General features: G+C 40.3%; 1 protein-coding gene across 1 annotated transcript in view; it reads right to left on the bottom strand.

The window, feature by feature from the left end:
• ASIC1 (acid sensing ion channel subunit 1) overlaps nucleotides 1–23,933 on the bottom strand; it is a 360,279-nt gene extending 336,346 nt beyond the window's left edge. The window contains exons 1-2 of the mRNA XM_077298058.1: nucleotides 23,415–23,933; nucleotides 6,597–6,962 (exon numbers count right to left, since the gene is read on the bottom strand). Of these exons, the coding sequence (XP_077154173.1) occupies nucleotides 6,597–6,955 (359 nt within the window). The 5' untranslated portion in view covers nucleotides 6,956–6,962; nucleotides 23,415–23,933. The remainder of the gene's footprint in view (nucleotides 1–6,596; nucleotides 6,963–23,414) is intronic.
• Between the last annotated feature and the right edge of the window lie 799 nt (nucleotides 23,934–24,732).

Raw genomic sequence — 24,732 nt, 5'->3', positions numbered from 1 at the left:
GTTACGATATTGTTTCAATACATCTAACATGTAAGATGAAAAAACTCTGCAAAAAACCTTGATTAAAAATCTATCTTTGTAGAGCTACTGTATACGTCTCCATGGTAACAGACTACAAACCCTGTGTAGTCTGACCCTGCAATTACCGTATATTACCATCTACCCAATATTTTTCACTATCATACATATAGAAGAATATAGTGTCACTTCAGGATCTCCAGGTTTCTTTGCCGTGTATTTCTTTGGAGACTAATATGACATAACATTGTACATTTTTTTAGATACTTGAGAGGTGGCCGATTATGAATGACTCTGGATTTGATTCAAAAGTCATCGAAAAGTACAGTACATAAAAAGTATTTGTAAGGAACAGAAAAGCAACTTTAAAGGGGTTGTTGGATTTTTTCCTTAAAATGTCTAAACGGTGGAGTTAGTTGTAATAAAATGAGGCATATTAACTGTCTCTAATCACCATGCATCTAGTGCTGCCATTATGATAGCAGAAATAATTACAGGGGTTGTACATGAATGAAGAGAAGTGAAAAATAGAAACCCTGTTGACTAGGGTCACACCAGCGTGTTTTCTTTCATCTGAGAAAATGTTGTCAATTATGCTAATCACACTCTGTTCAGAGTGTCATCATAGTGTGAGCATAGTGTGATGCAATCCTCTCAGACAAGGAGACGATGGGAAAAAATGTCTCCATCTTCTCCATTCCATGAAAATCGGACTGCACTCAGATGTCATCCGAGTGCAGTGAACTCCCACAATTGTACATTAGTGAACTGCTTACCATTGCGATTGTTTTCTTCTTAACAGTTTCTGGAGAACCCCTTTAATTGATGCAAAGGATTAAGAGTCATAAATTCTACATCAAAAGTTCTGAATTACAAGCACGTTCTCCACCAAAACACACAATATGCACTAAATATAGTATAGCTTTACTAGTTTCCGTATTATCGCATGATTATTAATCACACTCCCCCTACTGAAGGCTCATTTTTGTTAATCTGGGGGCATTTGTCCTTTTCTTTTAGACCAAATTTCTCTCTTTATCTCAAGGTGTTTTTCTTTGTGCTGTAATACTGTCCCGCAGGAGATATATTGATTTTGTGCCTTGACTTCACTGAGCACATTAAAGCCGGTATTATTATGAGCCAGTTATTTGTTACAATGCAGCTTGTTGTTTCTTTTTTTTTTCCGTCCATTTAATTAAATTCCTTTCAATTAATTTCTTATTGCAGATAGACATACTGTTCAGTTATCAGCAATAAAAAGGTATAGACCAGGATTTCCTTTCTAAGTTTAGATTTTAAAAAAATCTGCAGTCAGTATTGTGCAAAATGAGAAACAGTAGCAATCCTCGTAATGTGGATATCCATAAAGAGAGATTTTTTTAAATCTAATGGAATATATACAGGGAGGGCGATTTATATGGATACACCAAAATAAAATGGGAATGGTGATATCAACTTCCAGTTTGCGGCCCATTAGTATATGGGAGGGGGAAAACTTTCCAAGATGGGTGGTGACCATGGCAGCCATTTTTTAAGTTAGCCATTTTTTAATGCAACTTTACAAATGGTGCACCCAGGTGTATCCATGTAAATGGCCCACCCTGTAGATCCTTGCCCTTTAAAAAAAAAAAGCCATATATATTTTCAGATACTGTTAGGGAATTCTGAGTTTATATTGGGAGTTACTATGTAAAAGATCAAAAAGTAGAGAGTAGCTACAAAATGTGAGAGAAGGTCCATGAGGACTGGGCTCCCGCAGTGGAATGCCTCAAGACAAGGAAATGATGCTCAGTATTGTGTGTGGCCTCCACGTGCCTGTATGACCTCCCTACAATGCCTGGGCATGCTCCTGATGAGGTGGCAGATGGTCTCCTGAGGGATCTCCTCCCAGACCTGGACTAAAGCATTCGCCAACTCCTGGACAGTCTGTGATGCAATGTGACGTTGGCGGATGGTGCAAGACATGATGTCCCAGATGTGCTCAATCGGATTCAGGTCTGGGGAACGGGCGGTCCAGTCCATAGCTTCAATGCCTTCATCTTGCAGGAACTGCTGACACACTCCAGCCACATGAGGTCTGGCACTGTCCTGCATTAGGCGGAACCCAGGGCCAACCACACCAGCATACGGTCTCACAACGGGTCTGAGAATCTCATCTCGGTACCTAATGGCAGTCAGGCTACCTCTGGCAAGCACATGGAGGACTGTGCAGCCCTCTAAAAAATGCCACCCCACACCATTACTGACCCACTGCCAAACTGGTCATGCTGAAGGATGTTGCAGGCAGCAGATCCCTCTCCACAGAGTCTCCAGACTCTGTCACGTCTGTCACATGTGTTCAGTGTGAACTTGCTTTCATCTGTGAAGAGCACAGGGCGCCAGTGACGAATTTGCCAATCCTTGTGTCCTTTGGCAAATAGCAATCGTCCTGCACAGTGTTGGGTTGTGAGCAGGGGCGTAACTACAACAGGTGCAGCGGTTGCAATGGCACCCAGGCCCTGGAGCCTAGGGGGCCCTAAAATTCCCTTTGGCTTATATAAAAAGACTATTGCTATTAAAGATTTAATATATTTGGGGGCCTCATTGGAGCTTTCACATCAGGACCCATGAGTTTCAAGTTACGCCACTGGCTTTGAGCACAACCCCCATCTGTGGATGTCGGGCACTCAGACCATCCTCATGGAGTCAGTTTCTAACCGTTTGTGCAGACACATGGACATTCGTGGCCTGCTGGAGGTAATTTTGCAGAGCTCTAGCAGTGCTCCTCCTGTTCCTCCTTGCACAAAGGCTGAGGTAGCGTTCCTGCTGCTGGGTTGTTGCCCTCCTATGGCCCCCTCCACATCTCCTGGTGGACTGGCCTGTCTCCTGGTAGTGCCTCCAGCCTCTGGACACTACGCTGACAAATACAGCAAACCTTCTTGCCACAGCTCGCATTGATGTGCCATCCTGGATGAGCTGCACTACCTGAGCCACTTGTATGGGTTGTAGAGACCGTCTCTCGCTACCACGAGTGTGAAAGCACAACCAACATTCAAAAGTGACCAAAACATCAGCCAGAAAGCATTAGTACTGAGATGTGGTCTGTGGTCCCCACCTGGAGAACCACTCCTTTATTGAGTGTGTCTTGATAGTTGCCAAAAATTTCCATCTGTTTTCTATTCCATTTGCAGAACAGCATGTGAAATTTATTGTCAAACAGTGTTGCTTCCTAAGTGGACAGTTTGATTTCACAGAAGTTTGATTTACTTGGAGTTATATTCTGTTGCTTAAGTGTTCCCTTTTTTTTTTTTGACTAGTGTATATATATATATATATATATATATATATATATATATATATATATATATTAGGTAGAATAAAAGCCGTCAATTCAGCAGCCGCATAGTGTAAGATCACTGCTGGAACCGACAGGATAGATAGTTATATAAATGTCAGTGATATATCCAATTAGTACAGTGTGTGTGCGGCTTACTGTACATGTATTTAACTAATAAAAGATTATTTTTCTGAAAAACATGGCGTGGGCTCCCGCATCATTTTCTTAACCAGCAGAGGGAAAGCCGACGGCAGGACCTGTCTGACGGCACCGCAAGCAGGAGAACTTTTTCACTCTCGCGGTGCCCTCAGATAGGTAAGAGGAGCTCACATGGAGACACTGAGCACATGCTGCTCAGTCTCTCTGCTGGATGACAAGCTGTATGGTCGCATCATGCAACCATGCAGCTTTCCATCTAGATGTAGCAGAGCTCGACCTGTCGTTCGACAAATGGATTATCAGCATCTCTGCAGAAAGGTGAGGAGTATTGTTTTTTACTTTTAACTCTTTTGCAGATGACAAGTGCATCAGTGGCATAGGCGAGGTTGTAAGTATGGTTTAACTAAGATTCATTAAAGGAGTCTGTGTCATTCTTTCAATTAAAGGACTTTATTCTGGGTGTCTTTGTTTTCATACAATGTGACTATGAGGTTAGTAATGGGGGCGTCTTATTGATGCTTGATGTCATTTGACAATACAAAGGTGACATCAACCCCCCAACTATCACCCTACTTGCCACCGCTACAGGCAAGTGGGAAGAGCAAGGCTGAGTGCCAGAATTGGCATCTTAGAGATATGCCTTTTCTGGGGTGGCTGAAAGCTAGTGTTTTTAGCCTGGGGGGATAGTAACCATGGCCCCTTCGTAGGCTATTAATATCAGCTCGCAGCTGTCTGCATAGGGGGACCCTATGTCATTTTTATAGGGGGGTCCCCCATTTTAATAGCCAGTAATGGCTAAGTATACAGCTGTGAGCTGATATTAATAGCCTGGGAAGCTCCATGGATATTACCCCCTTCCCAGGCTATAAATCTCTGCCAACAGCCGTCGACTTTCCCTCTGCTGGTTAAGAAATTACGCGGGAGCCCACACCATTTTTTTTTAAATAATCTTTTAACAATTAAATACATGTACAGTAAGCTGCACACACACTGAACTAATTGTATATGTCCCTGACATATGTATAATTATCTATTCTATGTGCATTTACTGTGTGTAATCCATCTATGCTATCCTGCAGTGATTTTACAGAACACGGCTGCTGAATTGCCAGCTTTTCTTCTCTCTATGTATTTAAATAATATAAATACATATATATATATATATATATATATATATATATATATATATATATATATATATATATATTTTATGACATCTATATATCTATGTATTCTAAGTGAATATATCTATTCTATCTATTCTATTCTAACCTGTCACGCTATGATATTACTGTACGCAGCACATGAATTGCCGGCTTTTCCAAGGAGATTGGTGTATATAAATTGGACAGCACTCACATGGTTTGAGTGCTGTGCGATTTTTGTTTTTTCGCACCCATCCAATTACAATCACAGCATGCTGCGAGTTTTTTCCAGACTGATCATGATCCGATCTGAGTTGGAAAAAAAAGACGCACATGAACACACAATGATAGAATAACATTGATCTGAATGCAATCAGAATTTTCATCGGATTGCATATGTCCGATTTCATCGCAAGTGGGAATGAGCCCTTACACAGATAGCCGACTATTTTACTATAAAATGTGTAATGCTTAATCTTCTTTCAGGTGACGCTACACGGAAATTGAACATTCACTACCAAATTTGACCCAGCAAGAGGACACTATGTGATCAATGTAATGTCAAGGAGTCTAAATCCAGTAACCCATCTGAGCAGACCCCTAACCTGCTTTGTTATTGTATTTGACATACATCGTCCAATAGGAATGGTTGCCTAAATATCACAAAATAAATGACGACCACTAATCTAATTGTACAAAACTACACAAGAAGAACAGTAGAAATGTGTAATCTTCAAAGTTGACAAAAAGAAGAACATGACTCTAAACGGTCAATCTAAAAACGTGGAATGTGCCTTTCCCATTATTTATTATAGAACAATGAAATGTGTATGCATACATAGTAACTACAATGTAGCAATTAGGAGAAATCCATTAAAAGCGTTGTCCAGGTTTGAGAACAAAGTCGGTAGTCACTCTATGTGACTGCAGACTTCCGAATCGTGACAGTGTGCATAGCGCACGCTTTCTCAATTCTCCAATATTGCAGGTGCGATCGGTCACTTGTGGTCAGGTGCCGACTAGTCCCAACTAGTTCCTCTAAATTACAGTGAATTGAGCGAAGCCAAATACCTCTAGTTGGCACGTAACTGTATCACATATATACAACCAAGTAACCGCTATCTCGCACTGGCAATAAACCAGAATTTAGAAAGTGTGTCACAATTTTGAAGTTTGCAGTCAAATAAAGAGGCTGCAGACTTTACTCTCAAATCTGGACAACCTCTTTAATTCAGGCAAAGAAAAGGCAGACTGTGGTGTTCTTCAGTTGGAGACAGCATGGACAAGATTTTTCGAAAAATGCCTGCTCTCATGATCACTATTTTTTCTCATGCTTGCCAAATCTCCTAGAACATCCACTAGGCTCCCAGAGACCTCCTATATCCCTGAAGAATTGGCAAGCCTCCTAGGTGGCAGAAAAGCCTCCTGAAACCCCATTCCATTGAATGACACTAGGATGACATCTTCAGATGGAGCCTAGTGTCCAGATGAAAATTCATGGGGCAAAAATGTCGAAAGTGGAAGGAGACAAGGTGGTCATGGATAAAAAATACTTCCAAAAGTTAGCAAGTATCTCATATATCCTTTTTTAGAGCATCCATGAACATAGACGATTAATTCATGAGAATGTGATAGATTAATAAGGACTTTAGTGTTAGAGTATCTTCTAGGTCAGTGTTTCACAAACTCCAGTCCTCCCGGACCCCAACAGGTCATGTTTTCAGGATTTCCTTAGTATTGCACAGGTGATGGAAGTATCAGGAGTTCTCTCATTTGTGCAGCACTATGGAAATCCTGAAAACATGACCTGTTGGGGTCCGTGAGGACTGGAGTTTGGGAAATACTGTTCTAGATTAACGCAGTCATTGATGAACGATACATTATTGTATATGTATGATGACAGAAGGACGCATGGCCGTCAGCTAAGCTCAGAAAGCGTGTTAAGGATTTCCTCTTACCGGTTGTTGAGCAGGCTCAGTAGCTCCCCCGCATGGTAAAGGTCATTCTTTGTTACTCGGCTGAAGCGGAACTCATTGAGGTTACAGAAGGTCACAGCTGGAAAGGTCATCCTGGCAGTGGCAATCTCATCCAGTTTGGTGACATGTGGATAATCAAAGTAATAGATGATCCTCTCAGTGCACACAAACAGCAAAAGGGATAGTGAGCCTAGGAAACATAGTATCCAGATCAACCGCCGACATGAGAAACGTTCATAGGAAAAGATGTGAGCAATGCCATGAAGTGTCGAGCCGCTGGCAAAGGCCTGAATAGTCACTGGCTGGGGGCTGCCCAGCTCCTCTGCTTCCTTCACATCCATGCGGGCACTGGAAGGACAAAGACAGCGGTATAAGACGAGACTTAGGGGACGAAGGCTTCTGATAACAGATAGTCTCCTATTAGAATATTCAGCTTGGTTTACTCCTACTTCTATAGAAAATAATGTAAATTACATGCTTTAGATGCTCGCTTGTCTTACACTGCTTTACAATAAATTCAGTTAGCAATTAAACCACCTCCACACACAGCAACATCCCCATTTGAACATATAATCTACAAAAAAGAAAATGGAGCAAATTGCATTAATGGAAATTTGTCATCAGGTTTTTGCTAACACATCTTAGAGCAGCATGTTGTAGGGACAGAGCAATGTGTTACTTACTGTATTGGATGCTGCAGTTTTGATAAAATCACAGTTTTCTCTGTTGCAGATCTACCAGGTGTCTGACTGCTGAACTCTGTATAACCCCTGATTGGTGGTATTGGTATGTGTACACTGTGCATAGGCAGAAAGTTGCCAATCAGTGATAGGGTGTGGTTGGACTACTTGGTAGCAGGTTTACTAGTCCTCTAGTTACAATTTACTACTTATAACATAGAGATTTTATATCAACTATGCGAAACAGACCTGTAAGTGACACATCGCTGGAATCAGGGTCTGTGCCCTTACATTATGTTTTTCTCAGATTCGATGTAGTTAAACAACCCCTTTAATAATCATGCACTGATCCTGAGTTAAAGACTCAGTCTGGAGCTGTATTCAGAATTCTGTTGGCTTCAGAGCAGAATTCTCTCGCCATTTCTTATGATAATTTGAATACATAATTAAGGCTATGTGCACACGTTGCGGATCAGCCTAAGGAATTTCTGGTGCGGATTCTGCATCTCTTGGCAGAAAACGCAGGTGCGGATTTGTCGCGTTTTTTGTGCAGATTTTGTGCATTTTTGTTGCGGATTTTTTGTGGATTTACTGCGTTTTTTACCCCTGCGGATTTCTATAATGGAATGGGTACAAAAACGCTGCAGATCCACAAAAAAGAAGTGACATGCTACTTCTTTTAATCCGCAGAGTTTCCACACAGAATTTTCCGCACCATCAGCACAGCGGTTTTTTTGTCACATTGATTTACATTGTAGTGTAAATCACTTGCGGATCTACAGCGTTTCTGCACCGCAAAAAACGCTGCTGATCCGAGGAAATCCGCAACGTGTGCACATAGCCTCGAGAAGATCAAAGGGCTATGTTCACATGTCCAGTATTAAAAAAAAATAAAAAGCATCCATTTCAAATAAAGCAAAAAACAAACAAACAGATATCGTCCTTTGATCCATTTCTAATAGACTTTAATGTTAAAAAATCGGATGGAGTAGTGACTCTGTACAAAAAAAGTAGTTCAGACGGCGTTTTGTAATCAGGTTCAAAAATGGTTAGTAGTTGGAAAGGAGGTGAAAGGATAACATTTTTATTACTCTTCCATTCCCACTAAAATGACTGGGTCTTGTACTGGAACATTTTATTTCCATTTTTATTATATCAAAGCAGATCTGAAAATAGAAAAAACTAGTAGAAATGTGAACAGAACCTTAAAATGTGTCGGCAAGATGCTGCTGGTGCGATAATAGAGACCGTTACCCATGAGAAGTACGAGGCAGGTAATATGATGTTACACAGGTACTTACCTATGTGTGTATTTTATATGTATAGCACATACAATGGCGTTACTTATAGTATTAAAGTAATATGCAAGTGCACAAATACGCTGCGGCCATTATCAAACAAACATATATATACAATGAACGCAATCAAACATGGATTCCTCGGCCCCTGTTCATTTCAGGCCTTGGTATGCACATAAAGAGGTGAGTCGTTAGCGTTAGGGACCATCCTGATGGGGTACACCTTGTCAAGGAGGAGAGGCCATTAGCTGATTTTGTTTTTTAGCAAAAAATCCTAAGTACTCTGTTTTTTCTAAGTATAACTATCGTGGTATTTTTGCATTTATTGATTTCAGTGTGCCATAGGGGTTTTACTGTATGTATATAATTATTTAAATTGTAAGTATATATAAAGCACAAAAACATACCGGAAATGTCCACTCTGCAAAACACTAGCCATAGTGTGGACCCACCTCAGCAAGTGATTGATGCGCACTAACTGCCATTTCTGGTCTGAGTCCTTGTAAAAATAATTTGTATCCGCTGGACCAACCCTCTAAGCTACCTTGCTTTTGGACATGAGTTACAGGTGATTGGTAAACTGTCGGGACTGTGAAGAATGCATCCATCAGTGACGGTTGATAGGATGAGAATGTCACATGACCACCAAAAAACATAGTGCAGGTATCACTGGAACAAGCCCTTGCCGGTCAGTCACAAGATTATATAGTTTTTTAAAATTTTTATCTGGGGTTTAGCATTTAAAAAGGGCTGTCCAACAGTGGACCCCAGTCTAATAGCATACCTTGCAGAGTTCATAGAGGAAGTCACCGAGTATTTCACAAACCCTGAATGGCATAAAAGATTGCTTTATCATAGACTATCATTAAATTCTTACTATCACTTTAGCCAATTTAGCCTCAGCAGGGACCTGTTTTACCTGTAACTGTGGCTCCTATGAATGCTTACGTAACAGAAAAAAAAACATGTTCCTCAGAGATCTTTTATCATCTCTCAGAGATCAAATGATGTAAAAATTAAAAATATTTATAAAACATATTTTATTACTTTCATAATGCGTAATAAAAAATAAAGTAGTTCCCAATACAATACATACTTACAATGTGTCACCAATTTTCTAAATAGATATTTTTCTAAAGGTGCAATTGACATGAAATTCTCATCAGATGTCTGTAACAATCCATCCAATCCACACAGGTAAAGAAGTCAAACCATAGATGTCCAGAAATGACACAGGGAAAAGCATTGAACACTCTGAAATTTATTTGATACTTAGTATGAAAGCCTTTGTTGGTTCTGACAGCTTGAAGAAGCCTCCCGTATAGAGAAACTAGTCGCATGCATTGCTCAGGTGTGATTTTGGCCCATTCTTCCACACAAACACTCTTCGAATCCTGAAGGTTTGGTGGGCTCCTTCTATGAACTCTGAGCTTTAGTTCCTTCCATAAATGTCCTAATGGATTCAGGTCCGGTGATTGGCTGGACCATTCTAGCAGCTTTATTTTCATTCTTTGAAACCAATTGACGGCTTTTTTGGCTGTGTGTTTGTGATCACTGTCTTGCTGACATGTCCATCATCATTTCATCTTCACCAGCCTGCTAGATGGCAGCAGATTTTTATTCAGAATGTCTTGGTACATTTGTCCATTCATCCTTCCTTCATTTACAGGTATGTGAAGTTTTCCAGTGCCATATGCTGAAAAGCAGCCCCACACCATGATATCCCCACCTCCAAACTTCACTGTTGGTATGGTGTTTTTTGGGGTGATATGCAGTGCCTTTTGTCATCCAAACGTGGTGTATATAGTGGCATCCAAAGAGCTCAATTTTAGTCTCTGACCAGACTATATTTTCTCAGTATTTGACAGTCTTGTCTAAATGTTGTTGAGCTAACTTTAAACGCACTTGAACATGCTTTGTGTTCAGAAATGGAGTCTTGTGTGGTGAGTGTACATACAAGCCATTAAGGTTGTATGCATTACTTATAGTTTTCTTGAAAACAATTGCACCTGCTAATTCCAGGTCTTTCTATAGCTCTGTGTAGGTGGTCCTTGGCTCTTGGACAACTTTTCTGATAATTCTTTTTACTCGTTTGTCTGAAAAATTGCAAGGAGCCCCTGATCATGACCGGTTTATAGTGATAGAAGTTCTTTCCACTTGCGGATCATGGCCCCAACAGTGCTCACTGTGAAGATCAGTAGTTTAGAAACCAATGCCATCAGCATGTTTTGCAACAGTAAGGTTGCAAAGGTCTTGAGACAGCTCACTGGTTTTACCCATCATGAGATGTTTCTTGTGTGGCACCTTAGTAATGAGATGCCTTTTTATAAGTCATCAGTCATCAGTTGAACCAGCTGATATTATGTTTCACTAAGAGGCAGGATTGCTTTCTAATTACTGATCGATTTCAGCTAGTGTGATGCCTTTCCATGGCTTTTTGCAGCTGTCTTCATGTGTTTAATACTGTTTTCTTGTGTCATTTCTCATTATTACACAACTTGCTTTATGGACATCTATGATTTGATTTCCTTTTCTGTGTGGATTGGATGGGTTGTTACTGACATCTGATGATAATTTCATGTCAATAGCACCTTTAGAAATATATTTACTTAGAAAACTGGTGACGGGTCCAATACTTATTTCACCCACTGTATAATAAAAAAATATATACACATATTAGGTATCAAAATGACTGTAATAACCTGACACTTCATTCAATAGCTTATTAAGTGTAAAATGTCAAAAGTAAAAGTATAAATAATAATAAAAAAATAAAAAAATGCTTTTTTGCTATATTTGCATTGCAAATAAATATTTTCTAAACTACACAGTAATTTATATGTATCTAAAAACAACTCTAAAATATTACAATTTATTTAAACTAAAAATGCCAAAAAGAACCCCAGAAGCAGAAAAAGAATAATGTTCGTTGGGGTCTGACGTTGAGACCTTTGTAGTTATCTTTCTATTCATCAAGAGTGACTATTGATTTTAATATGCATATTTATGAGTTTTGGCTTTATTATGAATAATTAACTTTATTATATTAGAACAATACTTTGTCCTTGTTCATGCATTTGTCCTGAGCTTATTATGCCATTTTTGGGTTATTTTTTTACTTTTATAGATCACGATGTTTTAACTTTACATCAGCATCTAACTTCTTCATTTTTAATCGTCGTGTATTTGTTATAAAATTGGTAATCGATGCATTGTTTAAGCATATTGGAATTTACTCATTATGACTCATAATTTAATATTACAATTTACTCTGCATAAAACAAAGCCACATCCATTTTAAAAAAATATGCCTGCTAAAACGAAAAAAAAAAAGAGAAAAAAATCCTGACAAGGTCATCAGGGCCAAGTCAGGCCTAGTTACCGAGAGGTTAAATGACTTCAGACATTCCAGAGACTCATGTTTTAGGTTGTCTGGTGAATTGTAAAAATAAGATGTAGTCTAAGGCAGACACAGAATAATAAAAATTTTTGTAGCAATTTTTGTGAAACTTTCTTCTTCTTTTGGTCATTTTTCCCTCCTCATCTGTCTTCTATGTAAAGCATTCATATTCCACGGCAGCCAAAGATTGTTATTCAAATCCATAATAAGAAATATGCCATAATACACAGTAATGCGAACCTTGTGACAAATGAACATTTCTCCGTGACAAAAACTAATGCAAAACTAATGCAAAATAGCCTACAAGACAACGACATCAACAAGAAGATGAGGACAAGAGATTGGAGATCGCATCTCTCCTCACAGTCTTGTGAGTCAGATAATAAATGCAAGTCTGTGAATATCTCTAGAGAAACATCTGAGCTCTTCACCAGTTGAATGTATTCGCAGATATGTCTGAGTTATAGTAAATTGCTCCTATACTGCACATATTTGCAATTGTGTCTTAAGACGCGGTGTGCTGCACAGTGCTGCATAAGGATAATCTTACAAAAAGGAAACCATAAACCTATGCGTTTGGTTATCACTAGATGAGGGAGATTGTTTTATGCTGGTGCACCATACAAGTTCAGTGCGCTACCTCTACCTCCACCAGCACATCTACAGGATGTACAGTGTAAGCAAAAAGTCTACACACCCCTGTTAAAATGCTGAGTTTAAGTCCTTAAAATAAAATAACGCCAAGAAGAATCATTTCAGAACTTTTTCCACCTTTAATGTCACCCACCTTTTAGACAAATCCATTCAGAAACAAAGTGAAATCATTTGCGGGAGACGAAAAATATCAAAAATAAAATAATATGATTGCATAAATGTGAACACCCTCTTATAATTGGAGAGGTGGTTATGTTCAGAATTAGCCAATCACATTTGTTCTCATGTTAAATTGTAGTCAGTGCACAGCTGTCATCTTTTACAGTGATTCTGATTAACCCCATATAACGCTTAACTGTTCTAGTAGGATTTTCCTGGCATCTTCTTAGCTGTATTTTACAGGAGAAGCCATGATCCATAAACAGCTTACAACACAGCAGAGCGATCTCATTGTTGAAAGTTATCAATCAGGAAAACGGCACAAAACAATTTCCAAGGCATCAGCTATACTATGGAACACTGTGAAGACGATCATCAAGAAGTGGCTTAAATTGAGTACAACACTGACATTATCTAGAACTGGATGTGTCTCCAATTGTTTGGGAGGATGCCAATGGACCTACAGTAACACTAAAGGAGCTGCAGCAATTACTGATTGTGTACTGCATGTGACAACAATCTCCTTTATTCTTAAGATGTCTGGATTGTGGGGTTAAGTAGCAAGCCAGAAGCCTTATCTTACAAAGAAAAACATCCAGATCACCTATGTTTTACCAAAACTTACATGAAGTTTACAAAAAGCATATGGGAAAACATGATATGGTGTGATGAGACCAAAGTCAAACTTTTTGGCCATAACTTCAAAGGGCATGTTTGGCATAAAGGCAACATTAAGCATCACCAAAAGAACACTTTAGAATGAGGAGATCCAGCTGAACACATTTCAAACACCATGTGTTCTTAGACTCAGAAACCGAGTCTAAGAACACATGGTGTTCGAAACACATTCAGGTCCTCTCTGGGCAATCTTCCTCCGGTGATTCCGGCTAGGCATACAGGCTCCGGTGTACATAGCAGTCATGTTACTATTTTACATTGGATAGAAATAAAGCATCTGGATTTTACTTCTTGAAGGTGGAAATGTTTAGGGGTGAGCTGAATTATTCCCTCTTTTTTTTTCATGTATCACCAAAAGAACATCATACCCACAGTGAATTATGGTGGAGGTAGTATAAAGTTTTGGGGCTGTTTTTTGCCAGCTGGAATTATGGATTTAATCATGGTGTAGGGGATTATGTTACAAATTTCAATCATTTTTGCAACAAAACCTTCAGTCCTCGCTTAAAAAGCTGATGAGAAGAAGAATTCCCTGAAAAAGTTGTGAAATGATTTTTCTTGGTATGATTCCTTTACATGACAACATACTGTCATTTTAATAGGGGTGTGTAGACATTTTACATTCACTATAGGTCTAGATGATGAATTTAAAAGCAATGCAAAGTTGAAAGTTAATATATATAATGTAAATCACACATGATACAACACTTAACCCCTGCCTACCTCTAGGACTCATTCAGTCATCAGTGCGTTTTCTCATAAGTCAAAAAATGGAACGTTGTTTGTGTTTTGGATAAAAGTTCCACCAGTGTGTCAGTTTTTACCATCAGTGTTTTATCAGGGATTTTCTCGTTTGAAAAAATAAATTGAAAAGCTTCTCTTATCCAACACAATGTTAATCACAGACAGTACAGTAATGACATCCATCGGCCGTTTGTGATTTTTCACAGACCCAAAGACTTGTATGGGCAACTTGGATCCAAGACTCATTTAAAAAACAGACAAGTCTGTGATTTTTTTGGTTGGCTAAAAAAGCACATGTGAATAGATCTATAGAACACACGATTCATGGATGTCTGATTGACAAGGATAGAAACATAGCCATTAGAGCTTATGTTGTTATTCACATGGCCGTGTTATTTTCAGACTGAGTGGTCCGCCAAACGTCACTGAGACATGTCTGTTTTTAATCCAAGTTATAAATCAAAATTAGCCATACAAGTCGATGTGTCAATGAAAATCAGGAACAGAAAATGAATGCCATTAATGTACAATCCGTGTGCAAATTAAAAAACACTAATGGTTACATGGATCCAAAACACTGATAAATAATGTTCCATAATTTTAGACTTTTAGACAAGAAAAATCACGGAAGTCGTAATGACGAGGCCTTACAGAAATTGTCAGTTGACCAGAAAAATGTTGTAGTATATAATTAGGCATTCCTTTCAAATCCCTAATGATTTAAGACAAATAATTCCACTTCATTATCTTTAAAACGGACATGTCGCCCCTCTTATTTCTTTTGAAAATGTATAAATAAATTGACAAATGGATTTTACCATTACACTTGCCTACACAGTCTTTTTTTACCCATTGTGTAAGACAGACCTGTTAACAAGGATCATATTATTGCTCAGTTGTCAATTTAGTTATACATTTCCAGGAGGAATAACAGAGGGAGAGGACAAGGCAAAGTTCCATAGGAATATAGGAAGGCAAGAAATGTCAGGAGAGCAGCAGATCCTCGTCAGACCGCGTTTTGCTTTTCCCAGCTGTGAGTTTGCAGTGAATACGGTGGTGATATTACTACTTATGACAGATTCAAGATATTTTTGGAGTAATTATTTTGACATCATGGATACTTGTTTTCATGAATATCCTTTTTTCACACTGGGTAAATTATTGCTGCCATCTACATGACGAGTTGGATTTTTTTGTTCAGCATTTATTCCTTACGATTTTTTTTTGTCCTGTTAACCTCTTCAGAAGTGTCTCATCCTGGATCCATAACATTTTTAGATTTATGCTGATGTAGCTGTATGTGCGCTTGTTGTTTTTTGTGGGATGAGTTGTATCTATCAGTTTGGAGTATGTATAACTTATTATCCAACTTTTTATTAATTCTTTATTCAGAAAAATAGAAAAAGAAACAGCAATTCTGGTGCTGTTTTTGACGGTTTCAATTTTATATTATTTATGTGCTGCACAAATAAAGTGGTAAAAGGAACCTGTCATGTCCTTTTTTAGCATGTAAGCTATCCCTAGTGCGTCGGTAGTGATGCAATATGCATCACTAACATGCTTTTTTCATTAAAAATGGTGGTCTAATAATGTGCAAAAAGCACTTTATATAGTTATATTGTACCTGCTCATTCAGTCATAGGGGTGGGCTTCATTTTATGCAGTCAAAGTTGTCGCGGCCCACGCAATTTACGCCAACGTCACTCAAATCCACTTTGAAAATTCCTGCACTTGCGCAGTGTATCATAAAGGTGTGCTTGCACAGTCTGGATCTGGGAGCCGCGCATGCGCCATGACGAGCTGCTCCCCGCGCGTGCGCTCTAAAGCTTTGTACTACCCAGATTTACTGACTGTGCTGCCAAAGATGCTTGTCACAAAGCAAGCGTGGGAAGCCGCTAATCATGGCGCATGCATGGCTCCCCGATCAAGACTGCGCAAGCGCACATGCACGATTGAAATATCTCCCGACCATCAGTTGGCTGGGATTTCCACACACGTTAGATTGTCATCTGAACCCGTTGATATCGGCGAGGGCATCTGATAAAAGTTAAAGAAAAATAGTTTTAAAAATATAAAGAAATAAAAGAATATAAAAGTTCAAACCACCTGCCTTTCGCCCCAATCAAAATAAAACAATAATAAAAAAAAAAATCAAACATACACATATTTGGTATCGCCGCGGTCAGAATCGCCCGATCTATCAATATAAAAATGGATTAACCTGATCGCTAAACGGCATAGCGGGAAAAAAATCAAAACGCCAGAATTAGGCTACTTTCACACTAGCGTTTTTTTGCATACGTCGCAATGCGTCGTTTTGGCGAAAAAACACATCCTGCAAAGTGTCTGCAGGATGCGTTTTTTCCCCATAGACTAACATTAGCAACGCATTGCGATGCATTGACACACGTCGCAGCCGTCGCACGACGGTTGCGTCATGTTGTGGCGGACCGCCGACAGCAAAAAATGTTACATGTAACATTTTTTTGTGCCGACGGTCCGCCACCCCCTCCTCCCCGCACCTCACAATGGGGCAGCGGATGCGTGGAAAAACAGCATTCGCTGCCCCCGTTGTACGGCGCTTGCACAGTATGCGTCGGTACGTCGGGCCGACGCAGCGCAACGGCCCCGTACCGACGCTAGTGTGAAAGTAGCCTTACATACATACAACATATGCACTGCAATGTCAAAACAACTTGCTGTGTATATGTTCTGTCTTTTTTAACTTCTTTTAATGTGAAAGCTGTGAAGACGCTAAAAGAAATGACCTGACCATTCTTCTGATGGCTTTCAGCTCACTACTTTAAAGACACATAAAAAAATGTCAGGGTCAAAGTACCTGATAAAACGACCAAAAAGATGCCAAGAAGACATTACGGGAAAAATACTTCTGATGTTTTCTTGAAGCATCTTCCTCTGTGCAAAAAAATACCGCACCTTCCAGCTCACATCCAGCAAAGTGGATAGGATTTATAAAAATCTCATGTACTCTGTGGTTTTTTTTTTATAACACTGACCTCTGCTCCATGTCAACTTATTTTGCACACTGAGTTTTATGGGTGGGTTTTCCCCATAGAATTACATTAGATGCAGAAAATCTGCAGGTAAAACACGCATATGCATTTTTAGTGCTTTTCCGCTACAGAAATACATTAAAAACACATGTAATCCACACATGACTGTATCAAGAAAATTTTGTGACGTCAAATACCAGGAGGTATCAAAAACAAAGTAGCTTCATTTAAAACATGACATACCAAAAAGAGGCAAAATTCGCAGTTTCCAAAACTTGATCAAATGCATGTAAAAAATCCCAAGTAACATAATTTACCTAATAGATAATAGGCTCCCTCGCGTTTTATTGTTGCCAGGTGTGAGACAGGCACCTGATACCAGCAATTATGTTCCTCCTGCTTCTTCCATCTCCCTGTCCTATGCCATGTGCTCACTGTGATAGGCAGGTGCCTACATTAAAGCAGACTCTGGACCATCACCTACATATTTATGTATTCAATAACTAGATATTTTATCTTGAACAAATTGCATCATTTTCCGAGATCCGTAGCATCACCATTTTTCAATATCTGGGGCTGGGTGAGGGCCAATTTTTTGCGCGCCGAGCAGATGTGTTTATTGATACCATTTTGGTGCAGATTCAGTGGTTGATCACCTGTTATTGCATTTTAGTGCAGTGTTTCGGAGACCAAAAAAACGTAATTCTGGTGTTTTTACTTTTTTTCTCGCTATACTGTTTACCGATCTGATTAATTCTTTTTATATATTGATAGATCCAGTGATTCTGAACGTGGCGATGCCAAATATGTGTATTTTTTTTTTTAATTGTTTATTTTGATTGGGGCAAATGGGGTGTGATTTGGGAGACTAAGCTGAGATCGTTCGATCGCTTGTGCTGCACAGAGCAGGGCTTCATGATTGTGTTGAATGCCGCTGTCAGAGATTGACAGCGACATTTATCAGCCATGGGTGGATTACGATTCCACCCACGGCTGTTAGGGGCACATGTCAGCTGTTAAAATCAGCTGATATGTGCTGGGAAAGATGGTGGCTCAGTGCTGGAGCCCACATCAAAGGGAGAGACGCAACATGTGCCGTACATGTATAGCGCATGTCATGAAGGGGTTAATTGGTCATTGTTGCTTCAACAATCTTTGCATAAATCAATAGTAGAAGCAAAGATAAAAAAAACCTTTGTAATATATCTTATCAGAAAAATATTCTTTATCCACTTATGAGCCACTTATCTCCCCCAGCTGACACAGGTGATGTTAGTAGTATATATAGGTCTGAGTAGTAACTGTAGCTAGTGGTAATAGTGATAGTAGATAAGTGATTTTAGTAGTAGTAGTAGTAGCTATAGCAGGAGCTATAATAACATTACTATTAGTAATGAGCTATATATAATGTTAGTAGCACCTGTATGTGATATACGTGGTAGCACCTGTAGGTAATACCAGTAGTAGCTGTAGGTAATATTAGTAGTTACTATAAGTAATACCAGAAGTAGCTATAGCAGTAGTGTGTATAAGTGATAGTAGTAGAAGTTGCAGGTAATAGTTGTAGATAGCTATAGATAACGTTGTGACAGAATAATTAATAGTAGTAGTCGTAGCTGTAGATAATAGTAGCAGCTATAATGTTAGTAGTAGATGTTACATGATAGTAAGAGTAGCTATAAAGCTGGGCGCACACCATGTTTTAGCCACACATCAGTGGCAACATCAAGGCTTCCGTTGGAAGCTCTGAAAAACAAGATTCAGGAGTATCCACTTATGGGACCATTGGATTTTAAAGAGAACTTAACAGCGGATACATGCTGCCGGATCTACAAGCACCATGTATCAGACACTGACTGCATGAATTCAGCCAGGTGTGTTTGAAATGCTGCCAAAGACAAAGCCGCATGGACAGTGAACTAGTCGGACAGGCGGGTCCCTTCTTCTCGCTGCCTTGTAGTAATCCCTACTACCCTACCCCCCGAGGAAGCCATCAGCGTGAAACGTGCGTTGGGGTTCTTGACAGCGTACGCATTTTCTCCATGTCCCACATGGGTAAGCACTATATTTGGCACTTTCTGTAGGCATGTGGCACTTTATTTAGACTGATTTAAGGTCATGTAATTTTGTCCTTTTACTCTGAGTATTGCAGGTACCATACTCCCTATTGAACTTAGGCCAGTTTTGCATGCACAGTTCATTCGGGTAATCAGACCTGTGTCTGCCTGATTTAGTTTATAGTGCCTCTGTATTATAATCAGTACCCACTCCTCTGATTGTGCCGCCCTGGTGAGATGCCATCTTTAGCTACACATGGTTTTTAGGTGCGTCGCTTTTGTCATTGTGTCATCACCATTCTTTCTTTCCAAACACTGAATTTTTTTTACTTGTTTTGTCTATATTTGTTCAATAAAAATTAGTATTTTTATAATTAAGTTCACAGTTTCTGATTTTTGGGACGTTCTACTCCACAGTTCTCTGTAGGATCGATTTGTAATGGGACTTGTCCTGTGCTTATTTTGTACTCCAGCACTTTTTCTGTATGGGGAATGATTGTATGTGTTCTGGAGATGTCGATTTGTGTTAAACTTGTAGTAACCCCTGTAGCAACCAGTCTATCCCAATACATGCATCCAGGGAGAGACCTGTCACATAAGGAAAGCAGGAGGGGAGAAGCCGCCAGGGACCGCCTGTCTGACCATTAGGCCAGTCTCACACGTCCAGATAATTCCAGTACCAGAAAAATCGGTACCGGAATTATCCGTGTCCGTGTGCTCACGTGGCACATCAGTGTGGCACACATGCGGCAGCCCTGTGCCGCTCATGTGCCGACTGAGGACCACACGGACCATGCAGGAGACAGCGCTACAGTAAGCGCTGTCCCTCCTGCATGTGGTGCTGAAGCTGTCATTCATTCCTTCTCTCCAGCAGCGTTCGCTGGAGAGAAGGAATGAAAAATCATTGTTTTTTTTGTGTGTGTGTTTAAAATAAAGTTCCTGGTCACCTCCTGCCTCCCACCCCCTGTGCGCCTGCCTGCTTGCATTAAAATACTCACCCAGCTCCCGTGATGCTTCACACTTAAACACACACAAAACATGCTTAAACACACACACAAAAAAACCATTGATTTTTCATTCCTTCTCTCCAGCGAACGCTGCTGGGGAGAAGGAATGAATGACGGCTTCAGCACCACACGCTGAGGGGACAGCGCTTACTGTAGCACTGTCTCCTGCATGATCCATGTGGTCCTCAGTTGGCACACGGACAGCACATGGACGGCATCCGTGTGCAGTACGTGTTTACATGCACCCATTGCCTTTAATGGGTCCGTGTGATCCTTGCGCTCCCACGAACCCTGACATGTCTCCGTGTTTTGCACACGGACACACGGTCCGTGAAAACACGCTGACATGTGCAGAGACGCATTTATTTTAATGCTTCTACGTGTGTCAGTGTCTCCGGTCCGTGAGGAAACTGTCACCACACGTACCGGAGCCACTGACGTGTGAAACCGGCCTTATCCTGTGTGGCTTGGTCTCCAGCAACTTTTAAGTTATGTTTTTCTCTGAAACGCCGTAGCTAAATTAGTAGTAGCAAATACAAGTGGTAGTACTGACGGGAAGTATAAGTAGTAGTGGATATATGGTATGTAAAGTTAGTAGTAGATCTAATATGCATTATCACCAGCAGTAGCTATACGTAATAATAGCAGTAGGTATTATATGTAATAGTAGCAAATCTAGCAATTAGTACTAGTTATATGTAATAGTAGTAATAGCTATAAGTAACATTAGCAGTATATACTACATGTCATATTATTAATGAAGCTATATGGAATATATGCAGTATTAGTAGTATCTGTAAGTACTGTAACATAACTAGTAACTATAGGTAATATTAGTGGTAACTATAGGTAATATTAGTAGTATATGTTATATATAGCTTTAGCAGCAGTAGATATAACTGGTAATATTAGTATTAGTAGCTATAAGGAACAGTAGTAGTAACTAAAAGTGTTAGTAATGCTAATAAGAAGTCTTGGTACATTGCCTGCGATATTAGTACTGCTAGAATAAATACAGAGAGGTGAAAGAATAAGTGAGAAATAAGAAGTGCTGACTAAGCAGCCTCCATAGTGACCCGTGTGGTTTGTGGGGCCGCCAGCCCATGATATATGGCTCTGTGCAATGAGTAAGAACACTTTATCTCTGTCTAAAGAATTTCCATATTCAGTTTCTCTGATTCAAGTATCCATATTTATTCCCTGTGAGCTGTGTAATGTGTTTTCTCTGTTATCAGCCATTCAGGCTGCAGTAAGACTGGCTGTGGTGTTCCTCAAAGGCTTTAATGTCTGAAAATCTAAAAATGTTTTTGTGGTCACCATGTTATCTCACTTCTGTCTAAAAAAAATAACTAAAAAATGTCATTTCTGTGCAGTAACTCTTCTTCTGTGATGTGCCAACTTTAGCTTTCAGGTTCCCTAAATTGTCGCTGTAATTGAAGTGTAGTGACCATGTGGCACAGCGCGAATGGCAGCGCTTAAAGGCATGGTTTTGTGAGGTATTTTTCAGGATCTTTTCTAAAGTCCTGTCACTTATCGCTGGACAACTGATCAGCTCCAGTTAGAGCCACACATGCCGGGGAATGCTGACCCAGCCTGCCCACACAACACTACATGTAAGTGGCTAAAGACTCCCACAGTGAGGGATGAAAGCTTGTGACAGTGAATAGTCCAGGATAAAGGCTCGCTTCAGTGTGTGACTCCAACTGGATCTGGCAGCAACAAAACACTGCAAATGAAGGAGGCAGCTTGTGTGGCGGCAGTGCTGGGTGCACCTATGTAGCAGAGCTGAGTTTATTTCTTGTATTGTCATATTAGTGTCAGGGTAGTGGGTTCATATTTCTATAATACAGCTTTATGGAAACCCACAGAGAACAGTGTAATGTAATTATACAATATGACAAACTCAGCTCTGCTACACCAGTACATAAGCATATCCCTATGTAAGAAACAGGTTGACAAATAGCTATTTATTCCTTATAGATCTATTTTACCAGTTTCTATTGCTGAATTTGATGTTAGAAATAGCTGTCACCTATAAATGGCTAATTCTAATAATAATAATAATAATATATTACAAGAACTTCCATACAATACAATTTGCGCAGTAATATATAAGCAATATACAGAACCGTTTTATATACACATTTTTATATAGAGAGATATAGATATTATATATATTAATATATAAATATTTTGTATTTATTCAATAGTTCTTTAGTTATTAGTGTCATTCAAATAAACAGATAATCATTTTATACATGAATAAACCTTGTTATAACACAGCTAAAAAAGTGATAGCCAAGAAAGAAGGATAGACACACACATGCAGAACAGGTGTATATAAGACAGAATTGCACATTAATAAGTGCATAGGAATTAAGAAGGGACGTACACAGAACCAGAACCATGAGTGACTGGTCCAGCGCACAGGCGCGGGCAGCCTGGACATGCCAGGAAAGGAAATAGCACTGATGTGGATGGGACGTCTCCCCTTCATGAGTGACTTAGCTACCCTCCTGTATGCACTGGCACACCTACCCGTATCTACATAAAAAAAACCCTCAGGTACCACCTTAAAATTTTAATTCTCCCAATACAGCCGGTAGCAACCGCCCCATATTACTCAATGCATGATGCATATGCATGAAAGACTTTGGACTATGTGATCATAGACATCCACAATGTGATCAGCGCTCTACATGAGATGCCGGTAACAGCTAAGTAAAATAAAAGAGAAGCCAACTACCCACATCGCATCTAAATGACTATTAATAAGCCAGGACCCTGAATGCAGACGCATGACTGAGCCCTATACAGTGACACAACTCGGAACACAAGTGTGCGCACGATCTGCCCCAACACCATAATGTAGATGTGGACGTAGAGCCGGATGGTGAGTGTGTGTGATGGGGAGGCTACAGAGCCGGCTGCATGTCGCCTATGGCTCACTCACATAGACACATGCAGATGTTGGAGCTGTAGAACATGTATGCATGCACAGTATGGATGATGCACGTTGAGAATGAGGAGGCTGACATGCTGGGAGAGGGCGATCAATGCTGAACATCCATGCATTGTGTGCTAGACATTAGAGCACAGCAGCACTCACCTGCAGGCAGGGCCAGTCTGATCACACTCTGCACTGAGGAGACAGATCGCATATAGCTGCACTCCCCCCGCACCGCAGAGACAACACACAGGACCCCCACACCTTACCGCAGACTCACACACACAACACCCTGCTGCAGGCGCTCACACACACGCAGGCTGCAAGGCACAAAGGCAGAGAGGCAGAGATGTCCCTGTCAGCCCCTCAGTCACAGTGTGCCAGTGTGAGCCGAAGAAATGCTCCGTCCCTGCGCTACGCCTGTGTGGATATGTCTGTCCCCTCTGTGTGTGTTGCATGCGTCTATCTCCTCATTACTGGGATGTGAGTGTGTGTGACCAGCTCCCTTCCCCCAAAACCAGCTGCTTCCCAATAGCAGCAAGAAGCCGCCACTGTTTAGGACCAATACAGGAGAGATTAACCCCTTCCGGCCTGAGCCTAATCACACAGCACCGGTTCCCGTCATCCGTATCCCCTCACATGAGAGACCCGCACACCAGCATCTCCGTCATCCAAGCCCCTACACGGAGACCTGCCCAGCAACACTTCAGTCATTCATACTCCCAGCTGCAAGAAGCCGCTTCTGTCATTCACACTTCGGTATGGTAGGGTGTACCCATACAGATGTCATCACGGTCCGGCGGAAGATGAGCGGTCATAGAGATAATTACTGCAAAGAAGGCAGCAAGATCCGATCTGACGAATGATCTGACATTGCGTAGTGATCACAGCTATTGGCTTAATTGTAACGTGTTAGTGGTGATCAATAGGAAGACTCCTTCATAGGGAACATTCTATATGGCTTCTATAAGTGGGCATCCCAGACAGGATGAATTATCCAGACTGATTAGGAGAATAATCACAGCCTACGTCATAACTCACATATGGTGCTCGTCACATGCTTCAGGACTACTTCTATGACTACTTCTATGGAAACATATAGTATTATTCCAACTTCTAAACTCCACAGACATCACACAACTTCATTGTGCTCACTGCCAAAACTATTAGGACCTGTGCGTACTCTCTCTTGTTCACATGGAATTTTTTTAGGTCGATTAATCCGACAAGTTTTTCAAGCAGAAAACTTCTTTAGAGACTGTGCACACAAAGTTTTTGGAGCATAAACTGAGCAAAACCTAAGTTTTTGACTAGTTTTCAGTTTTCAAGGAGGATTTGGAGAGTTTACGCTCAGTTTCTGCTCCAAAACCTCCTCAAAAAACTCTGTCAGCATACACGGCGTCTTTTAGGCACTATTGCAGCCATCGAGTTTTCCCAGGCACAACTGTCAAGCAAATAGTTTTCTGAAGCATCTTCGCCG

The sequence above is a fragment of the Ranitomeya variabilis genome, chromosome 3 (genome assembly GCF_051348905.1).
Source record: "Ranitomeya variabilis isolate aRanVar5 chromosome 3, aRanVar5.hap1, whole genome shotgun sequence".
Taxonomy (NCBI): Eukaryota; Metazoa; Chordata; class Amphibia; order Anura; family Dendrobatidae; genus Ranitomeya; species Ranitomeya variabilis.
This window is presented reverse-complemented; position numbering and strand designations above follow the sequence as displayed.